The sequence below is a fragment of the Eptesicus fuscus genome, chromosome 17, assembly GCF_027574615.1.
Source record: "Eptesicus fuscus isolate TK198812 chromosome 17, DD_ASM_mEF_20220401, whole genome shotgun sequence".
Taxonomy (NCBI): domain Eukaryota; kingdom Metazoa; phylum Chordata; class Mammalia; order Chiroptera; family Vespertilionidae; genus Eptesicus; species Eptesicus fuscus.
The window spans coordinates 18,810,155-18,824,513 of record NC_072489.1 but is presented as its reverse complement, the minus strand read 5'-3'; the positions used below and the strand labels follow the sequence as shown (position 1 = coordinate 18,824,513).

At 40.1% G+C, this 14,359-nt stretch overlaps 1 protein-coding gene across 1 annotated transcript in view; it reads left to right on the top strand.

Moving 5' to 3' along the window:
• SGPL1 (sphingosine-1-phosphate lyase 1) overlaps positions 1-14,359 on the top strand; it is a 58,617-nt gene that overhangs the window by 30,140 nt on the left and 14,118 nt on the right. The window contains exons 3-6 of the mRNA XM_028151385.2: positions 2,882-2,949; positions 5,050-5,197; positions 7,619-7,695; positions 9,117-9,245. Coding sequence (XP_028007186.1) covers positions 2,882-2,949; positions 5,050-5,197; positions 7,619-7,695; positions 9,117-9,245 — 422 coding nt within the window. The remainder of the gene's footprint in view (positions 1-2,881; positions 2,950-5,049; positions 5,198-7,618; positions 7,696-9,116; positions 9,246-14,359) is intronic.

The window sequence follows — 14,359 nt, the reverse complement described above, 5'->3', positions numbered from 1 at the left end:
GTCCCTCAGCCCAGCCTGCACCCTCTCCAATCTGGGACCCCTCAAGGGATGTCCGACTGCCCGTTTAGGCCTGATCCCAGTAGGATTGGGCCTAAACGGGCAGTCAGACATCCCTCTCACAATCCAGGACTGCTGGCTCCCAACTGCTCGCCTGCCTGCCTTCCTGATTGCCCCTAACCACTTCTGCCTGCCAGCCTGATTGATGCCTAACTGCTCCCCTGCCAGTCCGATTGCCTCTAACTGCCCTTCCCTGCCGGTCTGGTCCCCCCCAACTTCCCTCCCCTGCCGGCCTGGTCTCCCCCAACTGCCCTCCCCTGCAGGCCTGGTCCCCCCCAACTGCCCTCCCCTGCAGGCCTGGGTTCCCCCAAACTGCCCTCCCCTGCAGGCCTGGTCCCCCCCAACTGCCCTCCCCTGCAGGCCTGGTCCCCCGCTAACTGCCCTCCCCTACAGGCCTCCCCCCCCCCAACTGCCCTCCCCTGCAGGCCTAGGTCCTCCCCCCGCAACTGCCCTTCCCTGCAGGCCTGGTCACCCCTAACTGCCCTCCTCTGCCAGCCTGGTCACCCCTAACTGCTCTCCCTGAAGGCCTGGTCCCCTCCAACTGCCCTCCCTTGCAGGCCTGGTCCCCCCCAACTGCCCTCCCCTGCAGGCCTCAGTCCCTCCCAACTGCCCTCCCCTGCTTGCCATCTTGTGGCAGCCATCTTGTGTCCACATGTGGGCAGCCATCTTGTGTGTTGGAGTGATGGTCAATTTGCATATTACTCTTTTATTAGATAGGATTAGGGTACTCCTAAGCTGGCCTTTGCTAAAAACTCAAGGGGCCAAAGAGCCGCATATGGCTTGCGAGCTGCAGTTTGCTGACCACTGGGCTAGAACAGTGCATGTAGTTGGTCCTCCTCAGCTGCAGATTTCCCAACTGTGATCAAAAGTACTGTTTATGATTCACAGCAGATTTGAAATCTGGGGATACAATGTGTTATATATTTATTTTTAAAAATCTGCATATAAGCGGACCCATTCAGTTCAAACCTATGTTGTTCAAGGGTCAACTATAGTCAAATAACAAACAGTTTAAATATCCAATACTAAGTTATACTCATTTGATGGACTATTTTTATTAATGTCAAAAATGCTTTAAGTGAGAAGAGTATACAATATTGTACATACAATAAGATCTCAGTTATATATTACAATGTGTAGAACATGGGACTAAAAGGAAATACTTCAAAATGTAAACAAAAATAACTACAGATAAGAGGTTTCAGTCCTTTTGTCTTCTTATTCAGTCTGTGTCTTAACTACCTGCTTTTGTCCCAGACATTTATAGAGTTAACCATAGGGCGAGGTGGAAAGACAGGGATGCAACCTAAGCAAAGACAGCAAGATGCAAGACTTTATATAATGACTAGCAAAAGAAGGTACACTCACACATTCTGTTGTTGAGAGCACACTCCTTGTGGCCAGAGAAGTTGGAATGCCCAGATCTCCTAGCAATGCTATAAAAGTTCATGTTCAATTCATGCCCTGTATGAAAGCTTGGTATAGATTCCTTATACACATTTGGGGTAACTGAACATTTCTGTTGTGCATTTGAAGCAGCAGAGAGTCCTGGGAGTCTCGGACTAGAAAAACAAAGACTTCACTTAAATCCCTGCTCCACCACTGATTTGATCTGTGGCCTTGAGCTAGTTATTAATGCTTTCACCCATTGTTGCCAACCTCAAAATCTTGTTGTCAGAGTCAATTAGATATACTGAATGTGAATTCATTAAAGGTAGAATAGTCTATTTCGATGCCATGTATTTATAATTATTGTCATTAACAGGATCAGAATTCTATATTTGCCCTATGTACTGGCCAACAGAATGGAGTCTGATTGATGTAATGATACTGAAGGCCTTTTTAGGTCCAGAAAATGTTGTTAGGATATATGTTGAATGAGAGACTGTAGTCTAGATCCTGAAAAAAAGCAAGCATTGGTCATTTGTTTTCAGGGAGGGAAGAGAAATGTTGGACCTCTATAAACCTTGAGAAGGTAGAAAATTCTGGAATACATATGTATGTCATTTGACCAAGCAGTCCTGTTTCTGGGAATTTATCCTGTAGGTATTCTTGTATGTATGGAGTATGGTATGTGTTATAAAGTTATTTTAGCATGGTTTGTAATAGCAAATACTAGAAACAACCTAAGTGTCCATCAAGAAGGGGCAGGTTAAGTAAATTATGGTAATAGATATAATGAAATACTCTACAGCTATAAAAAAATGAGTGAGGTAGCACCAATCTTTTAGGAAAAAATATTTTTATTAATTTCAGAGAGGAAGATAATAGGGAGAGAGAGAAACATCAATGATGAAAGAGAAAATCATTGATTGGCTGCCTCCTGCACACCCACTATTGGGAATGTGCCCTGACTGGAGATGTGTCCTGACCTCCTGATTCATAGGTTGATGCTCAACCACTGAGCCACACCGGCTAGGCTGAAGCACCAATCTTTAAGAAAATATTTCTAAGTAGAAGAAATTCTAGTACAGTGCTAGAATATGCTACCTTTTGTGTAAAAATAGAGATAAATAAGGATAGATCTTTATTGTTGCTTATATATGCATAAAGAAATTCTAGAAGGGTATTTTAGAAACTAGTAGCAGTATTTACGTGGTCTGGGGGTAGTTGAGAAACTTTTAACTCTGTGTGCATATATTTATTTATTTATTTTACTTTTTGAGCCATGTAATCATATTACTTAAAAAATTAAAAGTTTTTTTTGAAACTCTACCTTTGTGACCTGAGGGCAAATGGGGTTGCAGAGAACATACCTGAATAGTTCGTGCACTATGACTAGCATGTTATATCCATGGATAATAGAACCATTTATTTCTTTTAGGTTTATGGTCAAGGTTTAAAAAGAAATGCTTTAAGCTCATCAGGAAGATGCCTATTATTGGTCGCAAGGTAAGTGGGATCTGTATAGATCTTCCTCCCCTACCCACCTCTATGGTCATACCTCTTTCTATTTACTTGTTGAACCTGGTATTCTCAAGGGGGAGGTGTGTTTTTGTCCTCCACCTCCAAGGAACATTTGATAATGATTGGAGGCATTTTTGGTTATTACAACTGGAGAGGAATGCTGTTGGCATTTAGTGGATAGTGGCCAGGGTTGCTGCTAAACTTCCTCATACAATGCACAGGACCACCCCTGCACACAGCAGAGGATTATTGGCTCAACATGTCAGAATCTCCAAGATTGAGAAACCTTACTTAATCTTTTCTGCAATATATGTGACTAAAGGAGAAAGGAGATGTCTATCAAGAATTTGAAATTAGAAAACTTTATAGAAGTCACATGATGCTCTGGAGCAATATTTGGCTGGGCTGATTTTAGTTATTTATGTGGGGGTTGAGTACTTATGTGGTTTAGATCAAGGTTGGCAAACTTTCTGTAAAGGGCTGGATATGAGACATTTTAGGCTTTGTAGGCCATACTATGTCTGTCACAACTCCTCAACTCTGCCCTTGCAGAGGGAATGCAGCAACAGTATCATCGGTAGAAGAATGAACCTGGCCGTATTCCAGGGAATTTTCTTTACAAAAATAGGCGTAGGCCAGATTTGGGTTGTAGTTTGCTGATCCCAGGTTTAGAAATTTAGATAACAGAGCTATTCTCTTGCTCTTTGTACCTATCCATAGCCTAGTATGTTCCCTTTACTGTATTTTCTCTGCCCTCACCCTCACTGAGTATAAAATAGTCACCTCTGTACCCTTCCTTTTTATCACAGATGAAGATAAACAGGGCAGGCCCCATTGCAAGCTTTAAGGAAGCAAATGAGTTCTTGATGTCTTCATCTCCTCCAGTATCCTGCCTTTCACCTCAGCTCCTCCTCAATCTTTCTTTTATTTTTGGCTTTCAATTCCCTTTTCTGGCCAGACCAGCAAAGGTGTCAGTTATCTTTAGCCTTTAACTGAAATCCATTCAGAGCACTATATAAACACTCACAAACTATGTATTATCAAGTTCATTTCCTGTGGGGAAGTAGAAGTAATAACTGGGGTGGAGATAGGGCATGAGGGTAGATACGTAGGCTTTTATTTTACTTCAAATTATATTAAGCCCCCAAATTAAATCTGCTTTGGTTCTTATAGAATAAAGAGTCAAGGAAAGGGGGAAGATATAATGGACAGACTGGCTCATTAAGGATAATAGCATTTCCCCTTTTCAGTCCCTATATTTTTTCTGCCCTTATTTTTCTTCATGTTTTTTCTGTTTCAATTTTAGATTTTGAGACAATGCTAGGGTTTCAGAACCTATTCTTAGATTTATGAACTAACAGAATTGGAAGGGGCTTAGAAACTATATGGTTAATCACCTTTCATATTTTAGAAGCAAATTTTGAGGCTCAGAGACAAGAAGTTATTTATTTTGAGTGAGCACTTCGGTTACAAGCTGTGGCCAGCCTGAGTGGATAGAATGCTGTCTTCCTGGCACTTCCCAGGGGGGCTTGAGCTTCTATGGGGGGAGTTGTGCAGGGCCTCCAGGTGCCTCCTGTGCTCTGTACCTGTCTTTTGAAGGAGTTCATCACTTGGACAAGCACCAGGATCCATTTTACTGCTGTGTGGCCTGTTTTCTGGTGACTGTTTGTGGCTCTACCTTTGTTTCTTTAGCAGACACATTAGCTGCTCAGGGCAGGAACAAGGTCCAAATGTTGCCCTCAAAGAAGTGCTGACATTAGCAAATGCAAACCAAGTAAAGCAGTGGTGATGTTGACATGGCAGAGGAAAGGCACGGGATGGGGGTGGGGTGGGGGGTGGCATTCAGGTGCATCTTTGACCTTCAGAGAGAAAGTCAACTTTTCAGATTTCTAAGAAAGTGTTGCACATGCCAGAAAATAGTTGCACAAATTGTCATCATGTCTCTTTAAGAAAAAAATACCCCCCTTTTTCTGTAGTATTTGTGTGGTTCCCAGCCTTTGGCAGTTGACTTAGTGTCGCAACTGGTTCTTCTCTATACTGTATTCTTCCATTTCCTTGTTAACTTTGTCTTTCTTACCTTTGAAGATCCAAGATGAGTTGAACAAGGTCAAGGATGATATTAGCAAGAACCTGTCATTTCTGCAAGTGGACAAGGAGTATGTGAAGGTTCTGCCCCCTCAAGGTCTGAGCTCGTCTGCAGTTCTGGAGAAGCTCAAGGAGTACAGCTCTATGGGTATGACTCTGCACATGCATGCTATCTACTTCAGTAACCTGGCTGGCGGTCAGTTAATGTTTGTGAAGTTAAGAACAATTCATCCTGGGTTCGTTCTCTCTCTCTCTCTCTCTCTCTCTCTCTCTCTCTCTCTCTCTCTCTCTCACACACACACACACACACACACACACACACACATCCAGTCTCACCCTCTCTCTCTCTCTCTCTCAGACACACACTCAGTCTCACCCTCTCTCTCACATGTGCAAGAAAAGGAAAAAAAAAGAATGGTTCATCCAGATATGTAAATGCTCAGAAGGGCCTGTCTCAAACGTTGACTTTCATATTTTAAAATTTATATTTAGATTCATCCTTCATCCATAAAACAAACAAATCTCAGAGACAGTGGAACTTGGTTTCATTTCCTTTTGTAAGCCTGAGAAAAACAGATATATTTGTTCTTTGAAAAGATAATATGTGTAATAAAAATGGGTGAGTTACTTAATTTCTCTATGCTTCAACTTCTGTCTCTCTGCAATGGGAATAATAATACTTATTTGAAAGGATGATTATAGAGATTGAATGAGATCATACATGTAAATGTATAATATCTGGTATGTAGTAAGTGCTCAATAAATGTTAATTATTAACACAAATGCATGTTTGTTACACATTAAAGTCATATTATGAATACTTTTTAAAAGTAGGATTTTAGTTTGGCATAATTTATAGAAAATTTGCAAAGATAATACAGAGATTTCCCATCTCTCCCTTATCCAGCTTCTCCTGATTTTAACAATTAAAATAACATGTGTCAAAGCTAAAAAATTAACATTGCTACAGTTCTGTTAACTGAACTACAAATTCTCTTCTGATTTCACCAGTTTTTCCACTAATGTCCTTTTTTATGTTCTAGGATCCAGCCCAGGATACCATGTTGCATTTAAAAAATACGTTTTAGCCCTAGCCAGTTTGGCTCAGTGGATAGAGCATGTTGGCCTGTGGACTGAAAGGTCCCAGGTTTGATTCTGGTCAAGGGCACATGCCCGCTTTATGGGCTTGATCCCCAGTAGGGGGCATGCAGGAGGCAGCCAATCAATGATTCTCATTATTAATGTTTCTATCTCTCTTCCTCTCCCTTCCTCTCTGAAATCAATACAAATACACTTAAAAAATAAAAAATACATTTAAAAATGTTAAATGCAATGTGTTGAGCTTTTGACATCAGCTGGTACAAAACTAGGTACAGTCCATGGTTTATAGATAATATAAAGCAGGAATAGCACTCTGAGACCTGTATATTAAGGGTTTCTGTGATTATGAGATCTGGCTGCTGCCTTCCCTTCCACTTTTAAGTCACCATCCATTGGTATACTCTGTAGCAGCAGTAAAAAAACAGGAAATGAAACCATGTATCCTGATTTTGAAAGTCTGGTAGCCTCTGGTCTGAACATACACCTGGTACAGAGCAGGGTCCTCTAAGGACAGAGGGAAGTCAAGCTGGCAGCAAACCAGAGTTTGGCAGGTTGGTGAGATTGAGGGATTAGTCTGGATAGTCACTACTCAGTCCTCTGCTCTCTTGTTGGAGCTGAAGATCTTTGTTTTGTGGAGCCCATGACTATAGTCTATAATTAATGTGTTTTTGTAATAGCTTTCTCACTACTCAATTTCAATAGGCCACCGCCATATTGTAGCAAAAGGACCTGAGACACATTTGTTGGTATAATGTAGAGTATGTAATGTGGATCCTCAGGCAGGAGATGGAAAGTTGGGCCTTATGTTCTGGTCAGGAATCTTTCCGGTGAGCTTTACCCCAGTGTTGTCTGTTCTGATCCTGGATGTAGCAGCAGATGTTGCTGGAAGCAGGTGGCTAATTCTGTGTGGGTTTCCAAACTCTTGTCTGATGGAGGGGCCCCTGAGACTAAGATGTCTCATTGTGGCTGGTGTAGTCATGATTCAATTCCCTGACTCCAGCCGTCCTGACTGTGTACTGAAATTTCACTTCTCTGCCACCTCTGCTCATAACAGTTCCCACACTTCCTAGGACTAGATAGGAAGGGCGGGAAGAAGGAAGCATTGCTGACAAAGGTCAAGCTAAGCCCTGTAGAGAACATAGAATGATATATAGATGGAGGAAAATGTTTCTGCTGTTAGAAGGCAGTTGGGGAAGAGGTCAGCATGCTTATTGGACTTTACTGTACTAGGTGCTATGGGTATCTTTTTCATATGTTGATACTAATTGATGATCTTTATTTTGCTGTGGTAGCTGTAATGGATTTTTTCTTTCTTGATGTAATATAAAGACACCTTTGGATTTCCACTCAAAAAATTTTTTTTCTTTTGTACTCAAAGGACTTCCTTAGCATTTCTTCTTTTTAGACCCTACCTGTCCTTCTAAAAGTTTCTGCTTACTGACCCAGTGATGTTAACTTTTCTCTGCAGATGTCTTGTGGCAAGAAGGGCGAGCCTCCGGAGCGGTGTACAGTGGGGAGGAGAAGCTCACTGAGCTCCTCGTGAAGGTGAATGCCCAGGACTCGAGGGGAGTGCGTGTGGTCTGTGCCAGTTTATAGTACCTCATTGGTATCTACTTTGTAATTTAAATATTACTTAAGAAAAGTTTATTGTTAAAATAAAACTAAAGTTTAGAAAGTTTCTCTTCACCCAACAGGTGAACATGTATAATATTGTTAAAGATATCTTTAGTCTGTAATAAAGTAAAATATTGTTTATGTTTGCAGGCTTTATTGACACCCTGTGTAGAAGGCAGATTAACAGGGAAGATATTCCCAGAGTTTGAGATTATTAATATTAAGACACATTTTGTTTGATAAGAAGAGACAAGGGAGAGAAACTTGGTTATAATTTCCGATACTACCCGACTCTCAAATCAGATGATCTGAGAATGAGTGTGGTTTCACTTATAATGAAAATACTTCTCATTTTTTGTTGACTTTAGAATTGCCTTTAGCATCTTCCATTTCTAGTCAGATTTAATTTTGAAATCCCACTTTGCCATATAAAATCGGCATTGACTGATGGTCTCTGAGATATTTGTGTTTGATTATTATAATCATGAAACTGCTTATACCATACTAAATATAGGTTTTGCTCAGCTGTATCTTGACATAATGCTCCAATCTTATTTCTGTGTTTAAAAATCCTTCCGTGGCTTCCTATCGTCTACAGGATACAATACAAGCTGCTTATGAGGCAGAAAATACCAAGTCCCTCATGAGCCAGCTCCCACCTACTTTTGGCAAACCCTCCTATTACTTTCCCATGTAAACACTAGCTGGTGCCTTTTCTTTTTACAGAGTACACCTTGCTCTTATGTTGTTTGCCTTTCTCTCCTTCACTCCACCTGTTGTAAATGATGAATTCCTATTTCTCTCAAGGTTCCACTCAGCAGACACCTCCAGACCACTCAGGATGCTCATTATTCCCTCTTTAAGGCCCCTTACCCTCACACACACACATCTGGCATTGCACTTAAAACAATCGCTGCTTTGTGCCAGACACTCTACTAAGTGCTTTGCATGTGTTATGTTAGTTATTTGCTTATCGCCAGAACCCTATCAGATCAGTACCTTAATTACCCCTTTTAGCATATGAGAAAACTGAGCCTCAGAGGTTATTTTTCCTGAGATTACACAGCTAGAAGTGACAGGTGAAGCTTAATCTTCAAACTGAGTCTGCTTGGCATTGTAGTCTGTGCTTTTAACCACATTTATACTTCTTCTCCTACCACATTGTAAAATAATTTATTTGCATGTGTGTCTCCTCCACTGTATTTTGATCTTCTTTAGGTTGGGGAACATAGTCTACCGTTTTCCAGTGTCTAATGTTGTGCCTAATACCTAGAAATTTTGGTTTAGTGTATGATTGTTTGTCCTGTACAGCTTAATTGTCTTGCTTCATATCTGCTTGCATTCCTTTGCAGGCTTATGGAGATTTTGCATGGAGTAATCCCCTGCATCCAGATATCTTCCCAGGACTACGGAAGATAGAAGCAGAGATTGTGAGGATAGCTTGTTCCCTTTTCAATGGGGGACCGGATTCCTGTGGATGTGTAAGTATATGCATCCAGTATTTTTTTAGCTTAAAATAGGAAAATTAGAACATTTTACTTTTTTTATTACATAGATGATATGTGATTATTGTAGAAAGATCCAGATTAACAGTAATTTAAAAATACTGTTTGTAGCACTAGCCAGTTTTGCTCAGTGGATAGAGCATTGGCCTGAGGACTGAAGGGTCCCCGGTCCCATTCCAGTCAGGGGCACGTGCCTGGGTTGCGGGCTTGATCCCCAGTAGGGGGCGTGCAGGAGGCAGCCAATCAATGATTCTCTCTCATCATTGATGTTTCTATCTCTCTCCCTCTCCCTCCCTCTCTGAAGTCAATAAAAATATATTAAAAAAATACTGCTTGTAGTTCTGTAATTCATAAAGTATCAACATTTTGGCATATATTCTTGTAGATAATCTTTCTCTTCAATTTTGTACTTTGAAAAACTTTACATTTACATAAAGTTGCCAGAATAGTTTAAAGAACACCCTGGATTCACTAAATATATTTTGCCCTATCTGCTCTCTGCTTCCTTCTTTCTCTTCCTTTCTTTCATCCACCCACCTTCCTATCCACTTTCTTATATAATTTGCTGAACCATGTCGTGGTGACTTATTTTTATACTTTTTCATTTTACTTGAGCTGGCAGCTTACTTGCTGATTTTGCTATAAATCGCATCTCATTTAGTTGGTTTAGGAATAAAGGAAGAGGTATCATTTATATTGAAGACACAGATGTTTCAACTATTCTTTTCAATAACATTTGTTAGTTTTCCTAAACTGTGATTGATAAACTTCTGTTTAGATTTGTTACTACAAACTGATACTGTCTTCCTAGAAAAAATGAAATCTCAGTTTATGCAGGATAGCGTTAGATTTAACCCAGTGTGCTGCAGTGGTAACGTAGAGGTGCTCACCCTATCAGATACTTTGTAATCATTATAAAGTCTGCAGATTTAATTATCGAAGGGCCCATCCAAAGACAATAACTTTCAATACTTTTTGTGTTTTTCCAGTAAGATGTATTGTTTTATTATTATGTTGGCACCATGGTAATCAACATGTTCAAATATTCAGTAGGTAACAGAACTGGTATTCATGGCATTCATTTCCCCAAAATAATTCTAAAATGGTTACAAAATGGACCAATAATGGGTTCTCTTATGGCATTTGATGAACAGCGTGACTTAGAGGGGAGATGACGATATACTTATAGTATGTAGTATTCTCCTGTGCCATCAGACAATTTCTTTTAAGAGACCAAAGGTTAAACAAACACAAAACAGTTTGACCTTACCCAGTAAAGTTGAAGATAGAAGTCTTATGACCCTGAAATTCTCCAACTCAGGATATATCCTAGAAAAGCATTTGTGTATTAGCATAGATATATATTCATAGCAGCATTGTTCGTGTTAGCTAAAAACTGGAAATAAATCAGATGTCTATCAACAGTAGGGTGGATAAGGAAATTATGTATGCTTCAGTCCATTATAGTTGTTCCTCAAATTGATGCCCAGATTGCTCCATTTTTGGCTTGTGGGAGCTTTCTAATTTTGGTTCCTGGGTCCTTCTGCATGACTCACATAGTCTTTTACTAGTAAAGCTTCCATTCTTCCCTTTTTTTTTTTTGACAAAATATTTTTATTATTCCATGGTCATCCTGTACATTTCTGCTCTAGACCCGGGGTCAGCCATTTGTCCAAGGAACCCTGGTTCATTTATAACTCTGTAAAATATTTACATGGTTTCTAAGTAAAATTTATGGAACAAGACAGATTTTAAAACAACTAGAAAAAGAATCCAGAGAGACAAATAAATAGAAAGTACAAAAGTGAAGTTAAGAAACATGAAGGTTAGAGTGAGAAAGGCTAAAACAGGGTTTAAAGCAGCCAGGAAAAAAACACACAAAGCAAAACTACCTGTAAAGGTATAACTATTAGAACAACTGATTTTCTCAATAACAACAATGCCTGGGGCAGTTGGGGGTAGATGAAAAGACTGGCAATGAGCTGATAATTGTTGGAGTTGTGTGATCAGTACAGGGATTTTATTAATTCCCTTTCTAGTTGTGTCTAATCTACATTTTAGTCTTCCATTGGGTTTTTAAATTTTGTTTACTGTATTTTTCATTCTTGAGAATTCTATTTGGTTCATTCGTTCGTTCATTCATTCATTTAATCCTCAACAGAGGACATGCTTAGAGAGAGGAAGGGGTGAGAGAGAGAGAGAGAGAGAGAGAGAGAGAGAGAGAGAGATTGATTTTGATCTGTTGCCTTTAGTACATGCCTCGATCAGGAATGGTGCCCTAACCAGGAATCAAACCAGGAACCCTTGGTGCACAGGACAGCGCTTACCAGCTGAGCCACGTGGGCTGAGCTCTTCTTTTGTTTTTAAATCTGTTTGGTGGTTCTTTATTGCCCCTTGGCTTATAGTTTATTTAAATATGTTGCACGTAATTATTTTATATTCTCTTCTGACAGTTCCATTGTTCATGGCCTTTCTGTTTCTGCTGGTTTCACTTGTGTTGTCTTGCATCCTTATAGTTGTATTTATTTATTTTTTTACTATAAACCATTCATTTTCCTGGGAACTTAACTTTAAGGCCTAGATTGAAGTTAAATTCTTCCAAAAAAGGTTTGTAATTACTTCTGTCAGTTGCTGGGAAGTACTACCACATTGGAACCAATTTTAGTCCAGTTCACAGCTTATAGTTTTGCACTACAGAGGTAGTTGAGTTCAGACCACAAACTCACATAAAAGCTGCCTTGTTATACATGCTTTAGAAATCCTTATTCTTCTTTCCTGAGCAACAGGGTTGAGAAAAGCAATTTTTCTTGATGTCCTCTTCTGTACCAGTGGGATTTTTTCCTTGTACCCCTCAGATTGTGGGTGTAATTCCATTTTTTTCCAGCCATCTCCCATTAGCCTTCTTACATTGGGCAGGTCCTAAATTTATCTCATGTTCTTGAATGGGCGCGGGAGTTTAAGGTCTCTTGGGATTGGCAGCCACCCTCAGAGGTAAAGCCAGCTTTGGCACTCACTTATTTTGTAGGATTCTTGATTTTGTTTTGTTTGCAGTTTCAGATATTCCTTTACGTTAGCTCAGTGGGGGATATAAAAAAAAAAAGTAATGTTTTATCAGGTTTTTTAAAAAAATTAATCCTCACCTGGGGATATTTTTTCCATTGATGTTTTTAGAGAGAGTGGAAGGGAGGGGAGAGACAAAGAGGGAAACATTGATGTGAGACACATTGATTGATTACCTCCCGAATGCACCCTGAGTTGGCTGGGGATTGAGTCTGCAAATGAGGTACGTGACCTTGACCAGAATCGAACCCATGACCGTTTAGTCCAGGGGCCGACAATCTAACCACTGAGTCAAACCGGTTAGGGCTTACCAGGTTTTTTAGCTTCAGGTAGGAGCGTTGTCCAAGGTATATAATCTGTATTGCTGGAAATAGAAGTCCCATGATTGTTCTGTGTGTTTTTTCCCATGTGAGAGACCTTTGTGTACTTGGAAGCCTCTTTACCCCTGAATCTCTTCCCTGTTTTTCCTAGGTTAATCAGCTGTTCCTTAGGGAATACGATTTCCAAACAGATTGCCACCCATCCCTGTCATTCTTCTCTGAACGCTTTTTGGTTATCTACGACAGCCAGATAGACACAATTCTCCAAGTGTGGAGTGACATTGATCTTTCAGTCTCTGTCTTATTTATCTGGGTTCACTAAATTTACCTTAAACCTTTCCTCTAAGTCAGTCTTTTTATTCTTAGCAGTGTTTATTCTGTTCCTTTCTGTTTCTAGTTCTGTATCGGTGCTGTTTGGTACTTTGTTTTTTTAAAGTTTGCAGTCTCATTTTGTTGTTTCAGTGTCCAGCTTTTCAACACTTTTCTAGAATCATGACCTTATGATATTGTCCTATAATGAGAAACAGTCATGAGGAATTTCCTTCTGTTCCTTAGGTGGTTGCCTTTGGAGCTGGGCTTTTATTTTGCACGCTACTTTTTTCTTTGTATATGTTTGCATCGTTACCATGCCATTTTCTTTTGTCTTGGCTCATGCTTAGGTGGCTGTCTCTGGACATTCTATTTGTTCTGATGCATGGTGGGTGATTTCTTGTCTGAGAGCATTTGGTTGAGGCAGGACTCAGCTAAAGCTTTGTTACACCTGTATTTCAATATATCTAGGTCTTACCTTCTGAGAGATTGTTAAAAGTTAACTGTACCGGAGTTCACTCTGCCTAGTTGGAAGGGAATAATAATACCCTTTGGGCTTTGATTACTTCTTTAACCCATCTGGTATTTCTGTAGTCTCCACTTCAAAGAATCAGTCCAGATGTTCTCTCCCCATTTTGCTCTTTCTCCCTAGCTGCCGTGTTTACCACTCTGATCCACTCTGAAGAGCAGGAGAGAAGATAAGGAACCCCTTCCATTTGCTTCTCCGAAGATTAGGGGTATTAATAAGAATGGTCAGGATTTTGCTAAGTTGCCTGGATAATTTCCAGGGCTTAGAAGAGGGATTATGAACTGTGTTTTGCTCTCTGCTATGGATTGGAAACTTGTTTCTTCTTTTTATTGCTAGTGTTGGAAGTTTATTGCATCAGATTATATCTCATTCCTCCTTTGGTTCTTATTACACGTTGTCACTACTGTTTTTCTTTATTCTTATAGGTATTGGGAGGAAGTCCGTGAGATAGTTTCAGTCTTCCAGAAGTCCAGCACTAGGGTATTTGTACTTTGCTTTTGCATAGGTACAACTAAGCCATGTCTCTCCCGTTATGATTTTCTTTAGTGGATGTGTCAGGGTTCAGGAGAAGGATGAAGTCTAAGATCCCTAGTCTCTTCTAAAGCTTAGACTTTAGAAATCTCTGGGATCCTTCGAGTTCTCAGTCTCTGGCTCTATCTCTCTCTTGAGGAGCTGCTTTCGGTGAAGAAAGTTCAAAGGTGGGGAACATGAAGACAAAGCCTTAAGGGTTGGGCTGTCTTTAGACTATTCCCATTTAAGGTATTACACTTCTTGTTCTTTGTTTTTTAGCCTTCACCTTTTTTCCTTTTATTAACTTCATTTGCCTCAAAATGGATGAGAGGGGACTATATAACCAAAAGAAATTGGGTTGC